Source organism: Piliocolobus tephrosceles, chromosome 4, assembly GCF_002776525.5.
Source record: "Piliocolobus tephrosceles isolate RC106 chromosome 4, ASM277652v3, whole genome shotgun sequence".
NCBI lineage: Eukaryota > Metazoa > Chordata > Mammalia > Primates > Cercopithecidae > Piliocolobus > Piliocolobus tephrosceles.
Window position 1 is genome coordinate 30,658,572 of NC_045437.1, and position 18,218 is coordinate 30,676,789.

Below are 18,218 nucleotides of genomic sequence, written 5' to 3' on the forward strand. Positions count from 1 at the left end.
GTAATAATTACAATTAATGTGATTGGACAATAAATATCCTTGATATAAATTTAAATTACCTTGGAAGGAAAAAACAACAAACAAGCAAGGCTTGTGTACAAGCATCTTTCCTAAATGATGTGGGCATTTTAGATTTTCTATTAATTTTTAAATGTCCCAACACAAAGAAAAAATACAATTTTGGTTATTTCCTAAATAGTTACTTTCTCTTTCAAATTGAAAGCTGCCTTCAACTAAAAATTCTCACCTCTTACCCTTTATGTCAAGGCTTGATAGGAAAATACAATTACTTGTAAAATTTAAAACTATAGCAAGGGGAAAAGAACAAAACAAGATTATTGCTGTATGTAATTGTAAGAGCTTACAGAAACAGCACATCTTAAGCTTAGCATTTTCCATGAGAAAAAAATATGTATATAGATAATTATAAAATTTCTTACAAAGTCTATGAATATTGAGGTTTCCTTTTTGTAATTAACTATGTGCTATAAATATCTGTCATTCTCAAATTTAAAATAATACGTGATCAAGTAAGTACAATACTGTTGCCTAAATTCTTAATAAATATTGATTCATGACATAAATGGCAAAACAATAGCTGTTTCATTTGTTTCAACCCTTTTGATAATAAAAACATAAGTTTATATACATTCAAACTGAAATTCCAATTCAACTTAATATTACACCCATTGTGAACTTCATTAATTATCTTTAAAATCAGGTTTAAATGGCCTACAATAATTGAATATCTATTTCATTTAGATACTCACTAGATAATAAAAATAAATTTTATGAAGATAAAATATATTGTTCATTATAATTCACTACTTGTGTTTTAAACCAAAATAACATATTCAAGTAGAATCTTGGATGCAGTATACTACGGCAAATTAGTAACAAGGATTTATTTTTCTTAGAGCACTCATAATGATTCCACGTATGTCTGCCTCGGTAGGTCATTTACTTAAATTGAATTTCTACTGAGGCAATGTTTTTAAACCTCATAAAGTTTTAAAAATCCAGCTGAAATGGGCAATTTTTTTCTAATGGCCTTAACATATCAATTTTCTTCAGTTTTCTCTGTAATACCCCACCTCCACCCTGCTCATAAACATAGTGTATTAGTCCATTTTTGCACTGCTATAAAGAACTACCCAAGACTTGGTAATTTATGAAAAGGTTTAATTGACTCCTATTTCCACAGGCTGTACAGGAAGCATGGCCAAGAGGCCTCAGGAAATTTACAATCATAGCAGAAGAAGAAGAGGGAAAGGAAGGGGAAAGTGCCACACACTTTTGAACCATAAGATCTCATGAGAACTACTCACTATCACAAGAACAGCAAGAGGGAAGTCTGCCCCATGATTCAGTCACCTCCCACCAAGTCCCTCCTCCGACACATGGGGATTACAATTTGAGATCAGATTTGGGTGGGGACACAGAGTCAAATCATATCATTCTTCCCCTGGACCCTCCCAAATCTCATGTCCTTTTCACATGTCAAAACCAATCATGCATTCCCAACAGTCCCCCAAAGTCTTAACTCATCCCAGCATTAACTCAAAAGTCCAAGTCCAAAGTCTCATCTGAGACAAGACAGATCCTTTCAGCTATGAGCCTGTAAAATAAAAAACAAGTTAGTTACTTCCATACAATGGGGTTACAGGTATTAGGTAAATGTTCCCACTCAAAAAGGGAGACATCGGCCAAAACCAAGGGGCTACAGGCCCCATGCAAGACTGAAATCCAGCAGGGCGGTCGTTAAATCCTAAGGCTCCAAAATAATCTCCTTTGACTCCATGTCTCACCTCTAGGGCACACTGATAAAGGGGTGTGCTCCTATGGCCTTGGGCAGCTCCATTCCTGTGGCTCTGTAAGATACAGCCCCTGAGGCTGCTTTCATAGGCTGGCATTGAGTGCCTGCAACTTTCCCAGGCTCATGGTGCAAGCTTTTGGTGGATCCACCATTCTGGGGTCTGGAAGGGAGTGGCCCCCTTCTCACAGCTCCACTAAGCAGTGCCCCAGTGGGGATTCTGTTTGGGGGCTCCAACCCCTCATTTTCCCTCCACACTGCTCCAGTAGAGATTCTCCATGAGGTCTCCACCACTGCAGCAGACTTCTGCCTGGACATCCAGGCATTTCCATATATCCTCTGAAATCTAGGTGGAGATTCCCAAACCTCAACTTCTTGCTTTCTGCATACCTTCAGGCCCAACACCATGTAGATGCCACCAAGGCTTGGGGCTTGCACCCTCTGAAGCCACAGCCTGAGCTGTACCTTGGCCCTTTTTAGCCACAGCTGGGGCTGGGGTGGCTGGAACACAGGATGCCATGTCCCAAGGCTGCACAGAGCAGTTAGGCCCTAGGCCTTGCCCATGAAACCATTTTTTTTCCTCCTATGCCTCTGGGCCTGTGAGGGAAGGGGCTACAATCAAGGTTCCCGAAATGCCCTGGAGACATTTCCCCCTTGTCCTGGCTGTTAACATTTGGCTCCTCTTTAGTTATGGAAATTTCCGCAGCAGGCTTGAATTCCTCCCCAGAAAATGGATCTTTCTTTTCTACCACATGGTCACCATTTTAAATATAAGTTCCAGTTTCACATCATCTCTTTGTTCACACATATGAGTATACACTTTAAGAAACAGCCAGATCAATTCTTGAAAGCTTTGCTGCTTAGAAACTTCTGCCAAATATCCTAAATCATCCCTCTCAAGTTCAAAGTTCCACAGATCTCTAGGGCAGATGCAAAACACCTCCAATCTCCTTGCTAAAGCAAAGCAAGAGTGACCTTTAATCCAGTTCCCAATAAGTTCCTCATGTCCATCTGAGACCTCCTCAGCCTGGACTTCATTGCCCATATCATTGTCAGCATTTTGGTCAAAACCTTTCAACAATTCTCTAGGAAGTTCCAAACTTCCCCACATCTTTCTTTCTTCTTCTGAGCCCTCCAATCTGTTTCAGCCTCTGCATGTTACCCAGTTCCAAAGTTGCTTCCATATTTTCAGCTATCTTTATAGCAGTCCCCCACTTTCCTGGTAGCAATGTTCTGTATTAGTTCATTCTCACACTGCTATAAAGAACTACCTCAGCCTGAGTAATTTACGAAGAAAAGAGGTTTAATTGATTCACAGTTCTACAGGCTGTACAGGAAGCATGGCTAGGAGGCCACAGCAAACTTGTAATCATAGTGAAAGGTAAGGGGAAGCACTACACTTTTAAACCATCAGCTCTCATGAGAATTCACTCACTATCACAAAATCAGCAAGGGAGAAGTCTGCCCCATGATACAATCACCTCCCATCAGGCCCCTCCTTTGACACATGGGGATTGCAATTCGAGATTAGATTTGGATGGGGACACAGAGCCAAACTGTATCACATAGCTGTTCTAAAAACTAGTAATACATTTATAAATAAGACAACATTTCTCAAAATCCACTAGTCTTCCACCAGTATTAGGGTTGGAATGTTTGGTTTCCAAATGCTTCTCTTGGTTTTCCTTGAATGTATTCAAACTCTCCTTCTTAAATATTTATCAAGTTCCTCATCTGTTCCAGGCACCACTGTGTGTCTCTGGTCTCCCACTGATTTAAGTGATGTAAATGATTCTGTCTTTAGTGTTTTTCTTCCTCCACTGGACATTGTTTTCTTGGACAGCTGAATAGGAAATCTGGGATCAGTCCAGATCTTGATCTTGAGCTTCAGACTAGATATTTCTTCCTGTACTTTTCTCAGGGACTTCAGCCTTAGCATAGCAAAAATGGAACTTACCCATCTTCCCTGAATCCTGTTTTTCGCTCCTTTTTTCTCTGTTTGTGGCAGCACTGTCCAAGCATTCTCCTCAATTCAACCAGTGATCTTTATTAACCATAATTTAGATTGTGGCACTCCCCTGCTTAAAACCCTTTGTAGCCAGGCATGGTGGTTCATGACTGTTATCCCAGCACTTTGGGAGACCGAGTTAGGTGGATCACTTGAGCTCAGGAGTTCAAGACCAGCCCATGCAAAATGGCCAAATCCTGTCTCTACAAAAAATACAAAAAATTAGGGCATGGTAGCACACACCTGTGGTCCTAGCTACTCGGGAGGCTAAGGTGGGAGTATGGTTCAAGCCTGGGAGGTCGAGGTTGCAGTGAGCCAAGATCATGCCACTGCACTCCAGCCTTGGTGACAGAGTGAGAGAGTGAGACCACATTTCAAAACAAACAAACAAAAAACCCTTGGGTAGATTCGCGTTGCATTTAGAATAAATTCCACCTCCTTGCCACAGCCTTCTGCAGTCTAGACTCTGGCTCTCTCCCCAGTCTCATCTCCTATCTCCCTCTTCAGCCTCACTAACCTTGGCCACACTAGCCGTCTTTTGCTTATTTCAACAGATGATTTTTTAAATTAAATGGAAAGTAGAAAAATAACCAACACCCTACATATGCATACAAACACACACACACATATTAAAGTTCTCAGGTTGTAAAAACTTGAGTTAAAAATGAAACAATTACTATATAAACTTGATCCAAATTTATACATATTAGAAAAGAAAATGTAATGGTGATCCTCAAAGTCATGCAACTTGTCTAGTGAGTTTACTATTAAGACCTCCATTGTGAAGAACTAATTTCTCAAAATATTTTACTTAATGTCAAGTTGTAGATATTCAAATATGCACTAGAGATGGAAAAAAATTCATGCCACAGATACTCTGGGACATGTTGTGTACCAGATGTGTTATGATGTTCTATGATGTGAGAATAGGAAATAGAAAGAAAAGCCTTTCTTAATTCCACTCTGCATTTTCAGGTACTCTGTAGATCGGCACACAGATATGGACAGAATATTCAACATTGATTCTGGAAATGGTTCAATTTTTACATCGAAACTTCTTGACCGAGAAACACTGCTATGGCACAACATTACAGTGATAGCAACAGAAATCAGTAAGTCCTACCTAATACCACTGCTGTCCCCCATTAATAGACTGAGTGTCCCAGCAAGGGCTGGCACAGCATAGCTTGTCACCATGTATTGACAATCCCACTTGATATATATTTAGGGAAAGAGCTCTGGAGTGATTAGCAGTAATGCTGCTTCTATATATTCACTGGATTATACATAAATGGAGAGGCAACCATGAAAGTTCTATGGTTTGGAAACAATAAAATGGGAATGTATCTCACAAATGAGATTGAATTGGTACTCGGTGGATTTAATTCCAAAAAGCTTATAAATTAGAACATTACATAAACAGCTGAAAAAAAACAGACTCTCAATTAGACATTGCGTGTGGGGGCAAAAGATGAGAGTGGTCAAGTATATTGTAAAATGTGGGCATTGTTTAGAAATTTTTTAGATATCAATTCTCTAGCTTACTATAGAATTTCTATTTCGAAGTCTTTACAGAATTAAGAGATATAAATTATCACTGTTCCATGGTATACCAAAGTGACTAATACAAATCACCAAGTAATCAATAAAATGATTAGAATGAATTTTATGGTAGCCCCCATGAAATTGAAGGCAAAGAACAATAGTGCCAAAAGAATGCTTTAAATAAAATGATTATACACAATGAAAACTAATGTAGATGGTCAATACAATGTACGAGCTGAAGAATATAAGTGAAAAACCATCTTTAAAATAGAATTTCAATGTTTAAAACTAGGCTTCTAGGCCGGGCGTGGTGGCTCACGCCTGTAATCCCAGCACTTTGGGAGGCCGAGGCAGGCGGATCATGAGGTCAGGAGATCAAGACCATCCTGGCTAACACGGTGAAACCCCGTCTCTGCTAAAACTACAAAAGGTGGCAGGTGCCCATAGTCCTAGCTACTTGGGAGGCTGAGGCAGGAAAACGGTGTGAACCTGGGAGGCGGAGCTTGCAGTGAGCCAAGATCACTCCACTGCACTCCAGCCTGGGCAACAGAGTGAGACTCAAACTCCAAACAACAACAACAACAACAAAACTAGGCTTCTAAAGTATAGCTCACTTTTTAGTTTTTGTGTTTAATTTTAAAAGTTCTAAACATTTTTAGCTCACTTTGGGTATCTAGTGTGAAATATTCCGTATCGAATAGTTTATTACATTTGTATTCTCTGTCAATATAACTCATGAGATTTGAAGTGACTACAGGATATTTGGTAGAATAGTAACCAATATGGGCAAAATGAAGCATTGCTTTTAGATAGTGATAAGGACAGCACATTAGAAATTAGGTAGGAATTTGCTCTACAGAATTTATGTCAAGATTTATCTTGAAGTTCATGTGCACTTATATTAAGGGACTGATGTAGATAGCAAAGACAGAGCATCTTTGAAGTTTTAAAATTATAAAATTCTTTCCCACTGAAAATGGCCGTTTTTCCGATGACCATGAAATTTAATTTTTTACCAAAGCAGTCATTCCATAAGTATTTTAAGCTTTGTGCCTAAAAAAAATTGTTTTTAAGATTTAATGTTTCTATGACACATTTGAAAGTATTGGTGACTATCTCTTAAAAGTTAGTATTCAGCTACTCTAACTTTCGAAGAATAGTGTGAGTAAATTTTCAGACATTTTAAAGAATCTTACTGTCTAATCTTCTTAACAACCTTTGATATAACAGAAACCAAAAGCTTGTATAAAACCAGCTCCCACTCACCTCAGGGCCTTTGCATACACTGATTTCTCGACCTGAAGAGTCGGAAATATTCACATGGCTTAAATCTTCTCTTCATTCATGTCTCTGGGCAAATGATGTCTCATCAGAGAAGCAGTCCTTGGTCATCATTCTAAGTAACAGCTCTGTTTCTCTCAATCCTTTTTACCTACTTAATTTCTCTATAGCATTTACCATCTGACACATTATACATTTATGTGTTTATGGTTTGTCCATCCCCATTACAATAAAGCTCCAGGAAATAGGATCTTTGTTCTGTTTCCTAGTGCCCCAACATCCCAAATAGAGGCTGCTATAGATTAGGTATTAGATGCTCCCTAAATACTTACAAAGTGAAAAAACAGTAGACATACAAGTCAAGTAAATGAAGAGAGCTGAAGTGATAGATTCTAAATCCTGATTTTTACACCAGGAATCTGTCTTCCATACTGTGCTAAAAGATTACCACAGAAGGCAACCGAAATACTTCATTTATCTCAGGTCTGCAAACATTGATTCCACTCTATCATTAATTCCAGTTGAAAAGCCTGGGCTTTCAGCCTGGGCTTGGAGTCAGACAGATCCAAGTTTGAACCTGAACTTCACTCTTTACTGTCTCTATAAACACAGATAAATTGCTTAACTTCTCCATGTCTCAGTTTCCTCATCTATAAAGTGGGGGCAGTAACTCTGTCTATCTCAGAAGTTTGTGAACATTAAATAACATAATATAGCAAAGTGTTTAGCATGACATCTTGCTCTCGTTCAGCACTCAAACTAAAACACTAAGACCAATAACTATCCTTTGGTCTTCTGGTGGTTCATTCATTTTCCCTCTTCTTCCTTTTGTCCATATGCTCCCTATCGGCCTGCTTCCTTGAAAATCTACCTTTAAAATGCCTCTCTTGGTTTTGTGTTATCTTAAAGTTTATTACACAGTTGAACTATATCAACACAAGTAGCTTTGTCACCCATGTATCTCTAACAGGTGCATCCAACTCCAGATGTACCAAACAATCAAATTCTACTTTTTGTGATCACACTGATATTTAATGCCCAGTGGTACAGTAGCTTGGGGAATCCGTGCCTGAATGAGACTGAAGAAGTTGAGTGGATGTTGTCTAAAGGGAATTGGCAATCAACATGTAAATGGCTTTTTCTTTCTTTTTGGTATGTGACAGATAATCCAAAGCAAAGTAGTCGAGTACCTCTGTATATTAAAGTTCTAGATGTCAATGACAACGCCCCAGAATTTGCTGAGTTCTATGAAACTTTTGTCTGTGAAAAAGCAAAGGCAGATCAGGTGAGTTTCATTAAAAAGTACATTCAAGTTGAACATCAGATTAATTTAGATCTTCTAATCAGTGAGATGATTCACAGAGCTGAAGGAGAGTTGTGAATTATCTATGAAGTGAATGCCACAGAAATTAATACTATAAATAAGAACCAGGACTTACATATGAGAACTAACAGTTTTGAAGAACTGGAAGTTCATCAAAGACTGAGGCTGATTCCGAATTGATCTTAAGTTTTTATTAAAATAGATTAGTCACAGCTTTATTGGAAAAATCTCTATTGGTGAACAGATAGTTTAATTACCATATGTACTTGAAGTAATAACTAGAACATACTTTATAATTACCTATAATTCATGATTTCACTTATTTACATTGACCATCTGTATAAGTAATACAAATTCATGAATGTTTTCCTATTTTACACATTTGTCCCCATGTGATATAGGTCTTTGCTGCTAGTGATATAAAAATTATGTTTCAGTTTGTGAAAATAGAAGTACACTGTTAAAGTACACGTGCAGGTGGAAAGCTGAAGTTACTGTGTTCTATATACTTATTTTCTTTTCCATTTTTTGCAAGTTGATAGCTTATATAATGCTTAGAGTGCATTTCTAGATAGACTGTCCAAAGAGAACTTCTACTTTGTGAAGTTGCGATGTTGTCACAGACTATTGGGATATTTTATAGCTTTGCATCACTCAAGGCCAAATGTTTCTCAATCAGGGTGATTTCCTCCTTGGGGATATTTGCAGTATCTTGAGAGAGTTTGATTGTCACACTAGAAGGTGCTACTGATATTGGGTGGGTAGAGGCCAGGGTGGCTGCTTAACATCCTACGATGCACAGGACATCCTACGGTGTCCCCACAACAAAGAATCATTCCCTGCCCTTTGGCTTTCTAACCCATAATAGAGCAGATTCACTGTACATTACTTCAAGGCTATCATTTTTATAATTAAAATGTTAAATCATTTTGTCAAGCAATTTATTGCAAAACGGTAAGAAACACTTTTGAGTTACCAAAATTTTGTGGCAGTGTTCTGGTTTTTCTCTTAGTTGATTCAGACCCTGCGTGCTGTTGACAAGGACGACCCTTATAGTGGGCACCAATTTTCATTTTCTTTGGCCCCTGAAGCAGCCAGTGGCTCAAACTTTACCATTCAAGACAACAAAGGTAAATGAGTTCAAGTGACCTTCTCTACCTCCATCTATATCCATACCTGTATCTGTATGTATATGTATGTGTATGTATCTGTATCTATATCTATCTTTTTCCATCACAATTGATTCAATACATGACGCAGTATCCACATACATTCACCACTTTGCTTTCCGGTTCCAGACAACACGGCGGGAATCTTAACTCGGAAAAATGGCTATAATAGACACGAGATGAGCACCTATCTCTTGCCTGTGGTCATTTCAGACAACGACTACCCAGTTCAAAGCAGCACTGGGACAGTGACTGTCCGGGTCTGTGCATGTGACCACCACGGGAACATGCAGTCCTGCCATGCGGAGGCGCTCATCCACCCCACGGGACTGAGCACGGGGGCTTTGGTTGCCATCCTTCTGTGCATCGTGATCCTACTAGGTAAACTGGTTCTCCCTGCCTCCTATCTCCCCATGGTGAGGGGCTCACACTGTTACTGTGACACTCTAGATTTATCTGCCTCCCCCATTAAGGCATACAGCCTGATCTAGGTGAGTCAAGTTACATACTGAGAATCTGTGCTGTACAATGTTAACTCATTTTTGCTTGCAAATGGCTTTGGGAAATGAACAGATGTGAAACTTGCCCGTGTCTTTGCTTGCCCAGGAATCATTCCACCAAAAGAATCTCTTGTCTATCAGACTGGGAATGAATCTCAGGGGATTTCCGGGCAACATAAATGTGCCCTTTTCATTTCATTTGTTGTGTAATTTTTTTTACTTGGAAAACATTGTTGTTAAGTGTCTGGCATGGAGTGTATGATGACCGCCCTTTCTATAAAGGTAAAGTTTAAAGATCTATGGGAAAGTGGGAAGAGGAGTGTGCTGACTTTTCTCTCATCCTAGAAAAATAAAAGCTATGAAATTCCTTTAACCCAGCAAACTAATGTTGATTTACCATTTAAATGATTACCTTCTTAGCATTGCTCTCTGATTGCCACATGCACAAGGTCTATTTCTCACACTCAACAATAAATAACTTCTGTGACTGAGGAAATAAGTATGGGGGCCCAAAAGAAATGAATGTAATAAAAATGGAAATCAGGGTCCAGCAATGATTCAAATGAAATTTTTACCCCTAACCAACTAATTAAGCCTACAAGTCAAGCTCAGATTTCTCAACAGGCCCTTGACTGTTTGTGAACTAAGAAAACAAATATTTTGGAAGGGCTGGAAGCAGCCCTTCCAAAATTAAAAGCAAGATTTGTAAAGCTTGCCTGTATAGTGAAAAGAAAAGGTAAGAAGTTAAAAGTCAACCTGAATTATACAGGGGGAAATACTCTTTTTTAAAAAATGAAGACAGAGTGACTTTGAGAAGAGTAAAAGAGAACCTGCATTTCACCAAGAACAGAATGCCTAGGGATCCCTGCTCGAGCGCTCCTTCACACTCCACATCAACCCTGCTAACTATAACAGAAGCCTTGAAACTCAACTACAGAACTGTGATTCTCTTTGTCAACTAAGACTTGGGGAAAGTATTTTAAGATATGAGCATAAATAAAAACTGACAGTGTGCAAAGACAAATCAGTGTTTCTAATGGTGTGAGTCTGTAACATTGTTTTGGAAGAGAAAGATATGAATGTTCTTTTTGATCAAAAGGGTGATTTTTTTAGAAGCCTTGGATTGGTAGGGCTGTACCCAAGGCGTATTCCATGGACTCTTTTTGTCGTCTATGGAAGGAGAGATACCTCTCATCTGACAGAGGTGATTCTTCCTTTCTATCATCATCTACCCATTATCTCTTCCCCTTTTCTTCCTTCTAGTCAACTTACTGAATCTCCCCCTTTCATTTCCTTCCTCCAATGAATTCACTGTCTCCTCATGACTTCTAATTGGCCTCAGTGCCTCCCACATCTTGTTTAATCTCTTTGGAGTTCTGTACCTAATGAAAAAGGAGAAAAAATGGGATTTAGCCTTTGTTAGGTATACACCATAGGTCAGATGCAGTGCAAGATGCTTTACAAAGGTTTTTCTCACCTAATCCTCAGCACCATTTGGTGTATACTTATCTGTACCTTACATATGAAAACTGCAGCTCCAAGATGTGAAGTAATGTAGCCAAGTCATGTGTCTAACACGTGGTAAAACTAAAGTTCCCAACCTAAATTTTCTTCCCCAGGCTTGGTGCCTGAAGACTGCACTGTACTTTCTTTTCAAACTTATGAAATACAGGGTGATTTCCAGGCCGAAAGACAGCCCAAACTTAAAATGTGGCAATTGAAGAAAGTGGAGGAAAATGAAGGAAAGCCACGTTGATATAGGAAGAAATCTGGAGTCCAGAAAGTGGGTCATATGGTAATGGATACTTTACAAAAATAAAACAACAGTAAAAACAGCTAGACAACTGCTACATCTCATGTCTTATGGTGCCTGAGAGTTTGCAAAACTTTCACCTTCATGACAGTAAGACTGGGCACTGTGCTATTGATTTTATTTTACAAATAAGAAAATAGGCTTAGAATGGTCAAATCATTTAATTTAACCCAGATCTCTTGACCCTCTAGTTTTACGATGAGATTTGAACACAAATTTGCCCAATTGTCCCTCTATCCCCCCAAAAATCTTACTGCTATCCTCTGGCTTCAAAAGGGTAGGGGAAAAGGGGAGACTCAGTTCCTGCTGAGGGCACCTCATCAGGGCATCACTTTCTAAGAATGTGTTTGTCCCTTGTGCTTAGCAATCACATTTTCACTTTATAAAAGTTAGCTCTGAGAGCTCTCCTAGACAGCAATACTCTCAAGAAATTCTGTTCAGATGTGCATTGGGCTAATAAGAAAAGATATAGACAGTTTTAGCTGTAGAAGAATTAGACCATGAATAAATGCCTTTGATTTTTTTAATGTGCCCTCTCCCTTCCAGACAGTTGCGCTTTCAGATGTGCATAAGACTAAAATAAAAGCTATAGATACCTTAAGCCAGGGAAGAATTAGGAGGTGATAAATGCCTGCCTCTTGCCTGACATGACTGAATGAGCCCATGTACATTAGAGCTTAATTCTTGGAGAGATAGTTGGCTTGATTCTGTTCTCTAATCCCAGTGGATGTCCTTACTTACAACCCTCTGTTTTGCAAATCCATGTCATTGTTCAGACTGGCAGCCAGTCTGAAAGGTAGATCATGTTCATCCCTCTGCCCAAAGCCCTGCAGTTCTCTTCATGTCTTTGCTCAAATTATGCAACCTCCCTCCAATAACATGTACAAAACTCTACTGGCTGGGCGCCGTGGTTCATGCCTGTAATCCCAACACTTTGTGAGGCCGAGGCAGGTGGATCACTTGAGATCAGGAGTTCGAGACCAGCCTAATCTAACATGGTGAAACCCCGTCTCTACTAAAAATACAAAAATTAGCCAGGTGTGGTTGTGGGCGCCTGTAATCCCGGCTACTCAGGAGGCTGAGGCAGGAGAATTGCTTGAACCTGGGAAGCAAGGTTGTAGTGATCTGAGATCGTGTCACTGCACTACAGCCTGGGGGACAAAAAAGACTCCGTTTTTTAAAAAAAAAAAAAAAAAAACTGTGCTGAATGTTCATATGGGCTCCTCAAATATATACAGAAGTATTTTTCTCCACCTTGTTCTGCTCTGCTTTTTCATGTTCATATTGCACTTATCACCTTCTAACAATTTCCTTATTTATTATACATATTGTTTATTTTGTCTCCATCCAACTGTCCCCCACCCTACCCACCCACTCAGTGCCTAGAACTGTACTTGGTACAGAGTAGGCACTACATAAATATTATCAAATGCATGAATGAATAAATACCCTGAATGGGTGCATCAAACAAGGCATCAAGATACTTTCTGGCAGCAAAAGAGGGTGTGTACAACTACAAAACCACACACTTGAAAGGGGCAAAGTTACATTTCCTTTGGAAATAGTCTATACTCCAGACCTGCTTCAAAACATGGCAATTATGAGTGCAGGCTTTTTAGTCGGACCAACCTGGATTTGAATTGCATGTACATGTAACATCTTTAAACTTCAATTTCCTCTTATGTAAAATGGGGTTTTAATGATGGTATCTACTTGTAGGGCTATTATGATAATTAAATGAGATTCAGTATGTTAAGCACTTAGTACAGTGCTTAGCACATAGAAAGCTCTCAATTGGTAACCAATTATTATTACTAACGAAATTTTAATATGTAGATACATGGGTGTGCCTACATCTATTCTTATACAGGTAGTTATGTATACTCACTAAAAATGCATTATTCTGTAATTCTTATTGCAGTAACTCAGGTTTCGTGGCTCATAAAAATTGGGCCTTGTTGCGGATGAAATAGTAAAGAGACACCACTGTGACTTCCTGTAATACACTCCTCTGCACAAAGCCAGTTTAACAATGCACTTTTTGGCCTAGATGGCTGTTTTCTCTCTAAGCTTTTACTGTGTTTTTATTTTTTCACCCATCTGTCCATTTGTAGATAGATGTGTCTCTCTACAAGTAGCCAGCTGTGTTCCACCCAGCCAGCTATGAAGAAAGATCAGGAGCTATTTAAACACAATTCTTGCTTTGCCTCTAATTTGAGTTAGGAGGGAAAAATCAAAAGAATGAACGTCCTGAGTAACAAACTTATAGAACATGAGTGAACCTTTGAAAAATAAAAAATAAAAAATCTCACTTACATGTGTTTATTTCATTTAGCTCAAACAGAAATAATATGGCATGTGGATTCTTACCTGCCCCCTTCAAATTGGCCAATCTCGAAATCCAAAATGGGTTTCTGAATTATATCTGGGTCTCTCCAGGTGTTTTCTGGAATAATATTGCTTTATATGTAGGAAAGGTATGCAAATATTCAATGTCTACTTTGGGTTTTAAACTAATTTTACACTTTTCTCAGGGAAAAGAAAAAAAGGCATAGCGCAAAAGTTATTTCAGATGTGGAGTTATGTAAACCCTTCAACACATTCCCAAAGGTGCCAGTCTTGTCCTTGTAACCAGTTTCAGAGCATTTTAGGTGTTCAGCATAATTTGCACCCTGATTGCAGTACTTTCACTGAGGCCGAGCTTCTTTTTTATATCATTTTTTTCCTTACCTTGAAACCAGTTTGCCATTTCAAAGTAAAAAGGAATTACTGCCAAAATGTGATGGTGTTTTATCCTCTACCTAAATTATAACCTTCTTTCAAATATTTACTCCATTTTATGGGTCCCGGTTTGATCATGGATGGAGGCAAGTGCGTCCTTAAAGAAATAAAAGTTGAGTCTGCGTTTTCTAGAGAACTTTTAAAACTTCACATTTGAGCACGGTGTTTCTTCCTGACATTAATTGGGCAGCAAATTAACTTCTCCTTCCTTTTCTGTTTTGTTTTCTGCTTCCAGTGACAGTGGTGCTGTTTGCAGCTCTGAGGCGGCAGCGAAAAAAGGAGCCTTTGATCATTTCCAAAGAGGACATCAGAGATAACATTGTCAGTTACAACGACGAAGGTGGTGGAGAGGAGGACACCCAGGCTTTTGATATCGGCACCCTGAGGAATCCTGAAGCCATAGAGGACAGCAAATTACGAAGGGACATTGTGCCTGAAGCCCTTTTTCTACCCCGACGGACTCCAACAGCTCGCGACAACACCGATGTCAGAGATTTCATTAACCAAAGGTTAAAGGAAAATGACACGGACCCCACTGCCCCGCCATACGACTCGTTGGCCACTTACGCCTATGAAGGCACTGGCTCCGTGGCGGATTCCCTGAGCTCGCTGGAGTCAGTGACCACGGATGGAGATCAAGACTATGATTACCTTAGTGACTGGGGACCTCGATTCAAAAAGCTTGCAGATATGTATGGAGGAGTGGACAGTGACAAAGACTCCTAATCTGTTGCCTTTTTCATTTTCCAATACGACACTGAAATATGTGAAGTGGCTATTTCTTTATATTTATCCACTACTCCGTGAAGGGTTCTCTGTTCTACCCGTTCCAAAAGCCAATGGCTGCAGTCCCTGTGGATCCAATGTTAGAGACTTTTTTCTAGTACACTTTTATGAGCTTCCAAGGGGCCAATTTTTATTTTTTAGTGCATCCAGTTAACCAAGTCAGCCCAACAGGCAGGTGCCGGAGGGGAGGACAGGGAACAGTCTTGTTCTCGGGGCAATGTGCCCACTTCCGCTGGCCCGGTGTTTTACTACACTCCATGTCAGGTCAGCCAACTGCCCTAACTGTACATTTCACAGGCTAATGGATAAAGGACTGTGCTTTACACATAAAAATATCATCATAGTAAAAGAAATGAGGGCATATGGGCTCACAAGGAGATAAACTACAGAGGGGTGTTTATTTGTGTCACAAAGAATTTAAAATAACACTCGCCCATCCTATTTGCTCTTCAAGAACTTTCTCTGGCATCAACTACTATTCAAAACCTTAAATCCACCCATATGTTAAAATTCTCATTACTCTTAAAGAATAGAAGCAAATTAAACGGGAACATCCAAAAACAACCACAAACCTAGTACGACTTCATTCCTTCCACTAACTCATAGTTTGTTATATCCTAGACTAGACATGCGAAAGTTTGCCTTTGTACCATATAAAGGGGGAGGGAAATAGCTAATAATGTTAACAAAGGAAATATATTTTAGCATACATTAAAAGTTTTGGCCACCACATGTATCACGGGTCACTTGAAATTCTTTCAGCTATCAGTAGGCTAATGCCAAAATTGTCTAAAAATTCTTGAAAGAATTTTCCTGAGACAAATTTTAACTTCTTGTCTATAGTTGTCAGTATCATTCCACTATACTGTACATGAAAGTAGCAGTGTGAAGTACAATAATTCAGATTCTTCATATCCTTCTTACACGACTAAGTTGAATTAGTAAAGTTAGATTAAATAAAACTTAAATCTCACTCTAGGAGTTCAGTGGAGAGGTTAGAACCAGCCACACTTGAACCTAATACCCTGCCCTTGACATCTGGAAACCTCTACATATTTATATAACGTGATACATTTGGATAAACAACATCGAGATTATGATGAAAACCTACATATTCCATGTTTGGAAGACCCTTGCAAAGGGAAAATTGGATTCCCTTAAACAAAAGTGTTTAAGATTGTAATTAAAATGATAGTTGATTTTCAAAAGCAGTAATTTTTTTCATTGTTTTCAACTTTGCTTTCATGACCACCCTGCCATCCTTGACTTTGAACTAATGATAAAGTAATGCTCTCAAACTATGACAGAAAAGTAATGTAAAATCCATCCAATCTATTATTTCTCTAATTATGCAATTAGCCTTATAGTCAGTTATTATCCAGAGGACCCAACTGAACTGAACTAATCCTTCTGGCAGATTCAAATCGTTTATTTCACATGGCTGTTCTAATGGCATTTATCATTAGAATCTTACCGTGTGCAGTCATCAGAAATTCCAATGCACTATAATGAAAACATCCTTGTTTCGAAAACCTAAAAGACAGGCTCTGTATATACATACACTTAAGAATATGCTGACTTCACTTATTAGTCTTAGGGATTTATTTTCAATTAATATTAATTTTCTATGAATAATTTTAGTGTCATTTCCATTTGGGGATGTTGTCATATCAGTACATATTTTCTGTTTGGAAACACACCATTGTTTAGTTAAGTTTTAAATAGGCATATTACCCAAGAAGTAAAGATGGAAACTTTAAAAGAAGAGAAATGTAGTATTTTGGGTTATCTGATTAGAGTGAAAATTTTGTACAACCATATTATTCCTTGTGTCTTCTGAATTGTTTCCAATTTTATGATGGACTGCCCTATATAGTAACAAATATTTCATGCTTGAGCTATTTCCTGCTTTCAGGGTTTTCTTTTTTCTAGTTCTTCATACACACACGCACGTGCGCACACACGCGCGCTAATGCAAACAAAAGGCTATATGAAGTCCTCACTCTAATGAATTGATATGTATCATAGTCACAGGTAAGTGTTGAAAAAAACTTAGTAAAGTTAGAAGCTAGTTATTCATAGCAATAGAACAGCACCTTAATTACATGATTTACTGTAAAATTAAAGAAGTCTCTATCCTTATGTTTCATGTCATGTAACAAATTGAATCAAGGAAGATAGTCCTGTAAAAAGAAAGATATCATCTGAAGTTGAGGATTGACACTAGCAATTTCCAGTGTTTAAGGGTAAGGTCTGCGTTCTCCTAATAAGTGAAAGGAAGTAGTTCTATAGTGGAATATCTGAGATGTAATTGGCAAGGTCTTTTATCCCTCCCTGAAGATGACACAGCATACCAAGAACAGGTTAATGTGACTACTTATGGAAATAACTTTAATCTCTTATCACAAAAGCTGATGATGAAGTAAATTTATAGGAAATTGGATAATTTGAGACTGGGGCTAAATATTTAGTACCAGGATATTGTAAGTATCAAGTTGGAGTGACATTTTCCTATAATTCAGATTCTTTGACATTGTGGAACCAATAAGAGCCATAGTTCCATCATTCTCCAGCTTCGTATCACTTCCTTCCCACCTCACCTGAGTATCAGGTCAAACATCAGTGCATGCGCAGGTTTTTTGTTTTTTTTTTAATTGCTAGGTCTCAGGTAACATGAAAGATTACTGGAGAAAAAAATAATTTTCAGCTCAGTTTTTTCATTGTCTGTTTCCTAATTTTAGATGTTGGTGATGGGAAAGATGGAAGGAGAGTGGGAAGAAGTAAAATTTTAATATTTGTTTCAATCACTGAGAAACGAAAATTCATTAAACATAACCAGATTGCTTTTGTGGGTTGTTTCAAGGACATTGAGAGCTTTCTGATGATATGTTTTTACCCTCTATTCAAAAGCAAGAGTTCCTTTAAACTACTAAGATGTTCCCTAGAATAAGCTGAATTTTAAAAAAACATTAAGCCATTGTTTAAAGCCCCTTCACTTTCTGGCCACTTTCTTCTGAAAGGTCTAAAAAACAGTTGTGCCCAAATAAATAAATAAACCAAACGGGAAAGAAGCAAATATTATTCCATAGAACCACAAGAGAGGGAATCTGGGCACAGTAAATAGATGTTTCTTTCAGCACTTTCCTGCCTTTACAGTTTGGGTCCATAAAGGGATGTTCAGCAATGAAATTACTCCCT

The 18,218-nt window shown here is 38.5% G+C and overlaps 1 protein-coding gene across 2 annotated transcripts in view; it reads left to right on the forward strand.

The window, feature by feature from the left end:
- Positions 1-16,647, forward strand: part of CDH6 (cadherin 6) — a 136,882-nt gene extending 120,235 nt beyond the window's left edge. For both annotated transcript variants that reach the window (XM_023216590.2, XM_023216591.2), the window contains 5 exons: positions 4,797-4,933; positions 7,811-7,932; positions 8,984-9,101; positions 9,270-9,521; positions 14,470-16,647. In XM_023216590.2, coding sequence (XP_023072358.1) covers positions 4,797-4,933; positions 7,811-7,932; positions 8,984-9,101; positions 9,270-9,521; positions 14,470-14,960 — 1,120 coding nt within the window. In that variant the 3' untranslated portion in view covers positions 14,961-16,647. The remainder of the gene's footprint in view (positions 1-4,796; positions 4,934-7,810; positions 7,933-8,983; positions 9,102-9,269; positions 9,522-14,469) is intronic.
- Positions 16,648-18,218: the final 1,571 nt, after the last annotated feature.